At 42.3% G+C, this 6264-nt stretch overlaps 1 protein-coding gene across 1 annotated transcript; it reads right to left on the minus strand.

Moving 5' to 3' along the window:
- Positions 1–9: 9 nt before the first annotated feature.
- Positions 10–2319, minus strand: hspb7 (heat shock protein family, member 7 (cardiovascular)). Its single transcript, XM_029723259.1, has 3 exons — positions 1873–2319; positions 864–997; positions 10–729 (listed from the first exon to the last, which is right to left on the minus strand). The coding sequence occupies exons 1-3, from the start codon at positions 2036–2038 to the stop codon at positions 550–552; spliced, it is 480 nt and encodes a 159-aa protein (XP_029579119.1). The 5' UTR covers positions 2039–2319; the 3' UTR covers positions 10–549.
- Between the last annotated feature and the right edge of the window lie 3945 nt (positions 2320–6264).

Below are 6264 nucleotides of genomic sequence, written 5' to 3' on the forward strand. Positions count from 1 at the left end.
ACGTTTATATTCTCTAAATGAAAAATCAATCAACTACTTTATTCACACAACTATTACAATGTGCAATGGTAGCAGTATCTGCAGAGTTCAGTAAAAGAAGCAATACTTAGTTGATGGATAGATGGATGTGTGTGTGCAGGCTCGTGGTAAGGGCTGGAGCAGAATAGGTGGAATGGTCTCAAATACATCAAACACATGGTTTGATGCCATTCCATTCACGCAGCTCCAGCCGTTATTATGAGCCATCCTCCCCCCAGTATTCTCCATTGTGTGTGTGTGTGTGTGTGGAGGTGATGTGTGGTAACTGGGAAAACACAAGAACAAATTAGGCTAACTGTTGTCAATCCAAGGCAGCTATTGGAGGATGTGGTATTTTGAGGATGTGGTATGGCAGAAGAGGAAGACGTTTAAAAAAACGATCCAGCTTAAAGGGCAGAATGAACATATAATGATAAAGACATGAAATGAGGAAAACAGAATATAGTATTACAAAATACAGGCAGTGAGGGAACAGGGGTCATGGCTCATGGGAGAGTCCAGTCTGTCTTCTTAGATCTTGATCTCAGTGCGGAAGGTCTGTGTGAGCTCATGCTTGGATGGGTTTCTACGGGCCTTGACTGTTAGCGTTCCCTCGGTGCCCAATGATGATGTCACAGAGGTGGGGTCCACATCCTCAGGCAGCTGGCACTTGTGGGTGAAAGTGTTCATCACTGTACCGTCCGCCGCCAACTGTTGAAGTGAAGATAGACATGAGAAAATGACCAAGATATTTTTCATATCTCAAATATTTCTCAAGTATTTTAGATTAAAAAAATCTCAAAATCACAGAGAATTTAGTTGTCACTAAAAAGAGATATGCCCACCTTTTCTGCATGTACTTCGATCTGGTTGTTGGAGGTGGTGACAATGACGTCCTCTGGAGAGAAGTCTTGGACGTCCACTGTGAACTGGTAGCTGTCTCCCATTGTCTTGATCTTCCCTGCTGTCCCTGTCCGACCTGGAAACACAACCAAGACATATGGTAATGTGCTTACTGAGAGCTAGTCATTCTTGACTGTTTGAGTGCAGCCCAATCACTCTTATCCTTAGATAATAACTAAGATTATCATTCTTACTTAACCTTAGATGCACCTCAAAAACATTCATATGTAAAATAAATTCACACACAGTCCAAAGGTTTGGCCTGTTTACCGTCTATGCATTAATTATAAAAAAGTGTTGTGTTAGAATGTAAATTAGTTAACGTGTGTCCCCAAATGTGAAATGAGCATTCCGCTGTGTGAGCTGCCTGGGTGCCTCATACTTGTCTGCTTTGGCAACATGATGGCCAGTTTGACAGTGTGTGTGTATGCTGGTTGATATGCACCAGTCTGGCCCGTCCTCTCCTAGGCCTCATCCCAGTCATTCTCTGTGTGTGAGGTCACGGCGCTGGCAGTGTGTCCAACATCCCCCCTCCCATCCAGTCCTGTCTTCCCTCCATCGACAGCCACCTCCTCCTTTTTCCGGAGGCACGGGCATACCAGTCACAGCACTAAAATACCCTGCTCTGCCCTAATGCTACTACCCACCAAACAACCCTCCCATTTGCCCTGTGTTGTCCTGTTGAGAAGCTGTCGGGTCAAACACATGGAAGCACATGCACGCAGAGACTTATAGAGAGTTCAGCAGGCAATCTACACACATGAATACACGTGTGTGGCAAAGAGACACATCTAATAAAGTATGAATTATCCACAGACAAATTCATTCAGTAATGGCATTTGATACTATATGTATGGAATAAGTAGAATATTACAACCTAATATATCATGTATAGCTATATATATATGTTATGCTGGTCCACAATTGGGAATTCATGTAAAATCAACTCACTGGGAAATCCCAAGGCATCCGTTCCAGGACGCATGAAAGAGCCAAAGTCCTCTGCAAAGAGCCCCCTGCTCTTCTCCATGTATGGGTTGTTGGAGGATGAGGAGGAGGAAGAGGTCTGCTGGAAGCTGCGCTCCGATCGGTAGGCAGAGGAGTTGGTCACACTCATTGATGGCTGTCTGCCTGAGAGGTGGGAAAAGGATCCGCTTTTTAAAGGGAGAGCGAGAGAAAGGGAAGATATCCTTGTTGTTCAGTCTTGGCCCAGTCCACTCAGTTTACAACAGAGGGAAAGTGGATAATGGGCAGATCTATGGGTAGTTCGTAAAATGCTATCTTTACTTTCCCACTGTTTAAAAATGTGTGTCTGTCTTTTGGATAAGTGTGTCCACGAGCATAGCCAGTCAGTCACACATACAGGCTCTTATATATTTGGATCCAAGCTATGTTTTTTTTTTCTGTGTGTGGTGGGGGTCACGTGTGCGTTTCTGAAGGATAACAGTGAGCTATATTTATCATGTGAGGGAGAGAGAGAGAGCGGGTCTGGGGTCTGAAAAGTTATGGGCGATGAGGGCTTGAGGTTAAGAGAGAGAGAGGGGCTCTGACAAAGAGAGAGAGAGAGACGGGGAGAGGAAGGCAAGAGAAGGGGATGAGTCAACAGTTGGCATTCCAGACACTCAATACCCCAAATAGTTATCTACTTCTTTCCTCTACTCTCCCTCTATCTGTTTTTTCTCTGTACGCATCAGCTTCCCTTTTTTGTCATGGCATTTTATCATATTGTGGATCAGTGGTTACATAACATGTATTCTTGGCCATAAAACTTCTGTTGCCTGCTATTCGCCCACATATTGGTTACAATTGGTTTTATTATACTTATTTCAAGTAATTACTATTACAAAACTAGTGGTAACTAATTTGAACCAATTAGTACTTGGGGTTCATATCTAAATGAAGTAACTACTGTGTATCAGTTTCTAAATATGCTGTTTCTAATGAATTAATAAAGTGCAACTAACCTGTTGTATTCCTGTCCTTTTTTCTTAGTATGTAGGCTACACTGTTCATCTACCCATTTCAATGGGTTGTTTTTTTTACTTCAGAGAAGAGGCAAGGTGGAAAGAATGTGCCTGAAAACAAAGCTGTTGGTGGAGGACTGATGATTGCACCAGGGATTAGGTGACATTGTTTGGGAGGGCACAGTAGCTATTAATATCTGTAGGGAATTCAGGACATCAATGGAACATTTTCCTGATTGAGTCTCTTTGAGCCACTCGTCAATGTTGATGATGCCTGAAAAATCAACATTGTCCACTGAAATGGTTGTAAATAACAGTCTGCAATGAATTAACTAATTTACTTACTTTTCTCAGCTTCACTGCTCCTTAATCCATGAGGAGAAGCCCAAAATAATGCATGAATCAAGGGCAATAAAAGTTAAGCTCTGTATGGTCTCTTGCTCTGTCCTTTAAGGTCATGTAGAAGTGATTCCAATTATATAATTTACTGCACAGTGACACATCATATTCCATCCTATCAGTGTAAATGCTAAGTCCACTGCTAATCGTCTAAATCCGGCTCAGCAACTCACCACCTCCCCACAGAGACTGACCATGTCACCAGTCAAGAGACCTGTCTGAGTGGGCTTCTATTCTAGACAGATTAGAGAGTTGGAGAGAGAGAAGAGAGGGAGAGGGGAGTGGGGGGAAACAGGGAAAAAGATGGAGGGAGATATTTGGGAAGAGAAACTAACAGAGACAGAAAGAGCAGTTTGCCAGAGAAGGACTGATTGAGAGAAAAATAAAGAGAGACAGGGAGGAAGATAGACAGGGAGAGAGAGAGACAGGGAGGGAGAGAGCAAAAGACAGGGAGGGAGGGAGTGTTATCGTTCTCAGCATGTGCTGTTCTGAGGCATTAAGAGAGGGAACGCTCATTAAAAGTGAACCTTATACACACAGCCCAGTAACTCATGTGTCTCATCAGTGACATTGAGTCACTTCTGGAGAGGTCACTGACGCCATTAGCTATGACCAGCACAAGGCATGTGTTTTAGATAGTGGGAAATGTGCACAGCACAGACACATAGACCCATAGACATTCTAACACACACATATAAACACACACACACACAAATATCATTCCTATTTTTGGGCATGTGGTTGTGTTTTTCTCAGCTGCCATGTATTATATAACGCTCCCATTCTCACTCTCCCACTGTGTGTCTGTCTGACTGACTGACTGCCACTGGTCCCGGAAACAGATTAGAGCACTAGAGTTCCAACCAAGATGGTTTTGTATGGAAGTTACTAACTTGTAATATACATTTTCACATTCACTTCATTGTGTTGTTTCCATGGAAACCAGTATGGAGTTGAGAAATCAGAATAGGGTGTCATTCACATACGTAGCTGTAAAATAATAATGCAACTGCACTTCCTGATTTGGCCTCATTTTAGATTTGGTTCATTAAGAAATGTACCATGGCATTATGATTGGATCACGTGCTGCTGCACTCTAAATTGATGATTACTTGTGTTCTGCCCACATGGCAGGATTGAAACAAACCCAACCTTCATTTAAACAAACCTTCAAAACTCTGTTTTGGATGAGACTGACTTTTCCTATTTACACGTTGTAGTCAATTTTGACAGTAGAATAAATGTTTCTGACTATATTGATGCCACATAGGCTGTTTTCTGAATGAGAAGTAGTTTTTTCGGGGTAGTTGCTTTTTAAGGGAAAGAGGAAGATACAAATTAACTTTGTGTGTGTGGTTGCATATGCATCAGACCAATAATTACCTTCACCTTGAGCGGAGGTGGGTTAGGGAAAAAAATAGTCTGGGAGCCTGAATTAATTCCAGTCACAATTTCAAAGCGGGCTACCAAAAACCAAACCTTTACTTAAAGGCTCCCATATTTCTCATGCACATTATTTCATATTGAAAGTGACTTGTGAGGTCTGAGGGGCTCACAAGTCACCACAGGGACGCTGGCCCGTGTTGATTCCACTGCTTCCCACAGTTGTGTCAAGTTGGCTGGACGTCCTTTCGGTGGTGGAACATTCTTGATACACACGGGAAACTGTTGAGCGTGAAAAATCCAGCAGCGTTGCAGTTTTTGACACACTCAACCTGATGCACCTGGCACCTACTACCATAACCCTTTCAAAGGCACTTAAATCGTTTGTCTTTCCCATTCACCCTCTGAATGGTACACATACACATCCATGTCTCAATTGTCTCAAGGCTTAAAAATCCCTCTTTAACCTGTCTCCTCCCCTTCATCTACACTGATTGACGTGGATTTAACACATCAATCACCTGGTCAGACAATGTCATGGAAAGAACAAATGTTCCTAATGTTTTGTATACTTAGTGTATACAGTAAGGCTCCCATTCTCCTTGTCCCACTGTGTGTCTGACTGACTGACTGACTGACTCTGGTCCCGAAACATAGAAGAGAGCAATAGAGCTCCAACCAAGATGATATATCTTTTTTATTTAACCAGGAAGAGCTCATTGAGATTTGAAATCTCTTTTTCAAGAGCGTCCTGGTCAAGATAGGCATCACCAAGTCATTACACAATTACAAACAGACAACATGAAAAACTAGAGGTAATCTAGTAAAAAAACAGAATTCACAAGAGTATAACAAAATCATAAAACAGCTAATTAAAAACATTGACAGGTCAGGGAATCAGCCTTAAAAACCTTCAGCAATTATTTAAAAACACCAATGTATGAAAGTTACTAACTTGTAATATCAGTTTTCATGTTCACTTCATGGTGGTGTTTCCATGGAGACCAGTATAGAGTTGTTGAGAAATCAGAATGGCGTGTCATTCACATACGTACTGGTAGCTGTAAAATAACACTGACTGCTGAGTATTCATTGAAAACTAAAGGAAAAGGGTGACTGAAGGGAAAGAGGAAGAAAAACCTTGAGTGTGTGTGTCACCTTGGGGGGGGTGGTCACCTTGAGCAGAGGTGAGAGAGAGAAAAGAGAAAGAGACATTGGCAGGTTGCTTGAATAAATTCCAGTAACAATTTCAAAGCAGGTGACCAGAAACCAAACTTTTACACGAAGGCTCCTGTATTTCTCATGCACATTCTTTCATGTTGAAAGTGACTTGTGACATCTGAGGAGCTTTAAAGCAGCAGTCTTTTATATGCACAAACAAGACACATACAGAAGGTCAGCTAAGGTGTTCTGTTTCTATCACCTCTCTCCAGACTCCAACTGTCTCCCATATAACTTCCCGGCTCTACCACTCACAGTCTTACCAGTGGTAACGTGAGGGTCATATTGGATGTAACACTTTCTACGCTATGAGACATCTGCCCCCCCCCCCCCCATTTGTTTTTGCACACTGCTGCTTCTCGCTGTCTATTATCTA

The sequence above is a fragment of the Salmo trutta genome, chromosome 30 (assembly GCF_901001165.1).
Source record: "Salmo trutta chromosome 30, fSalTru1.1, whole genome shotgun sequence".
Lineage (NCBI taxonomy): Eukaryota > Metazoa > Chordata > Actinopteri > Salmoniformes > Salmonidae > Salmo > Salmo trutta.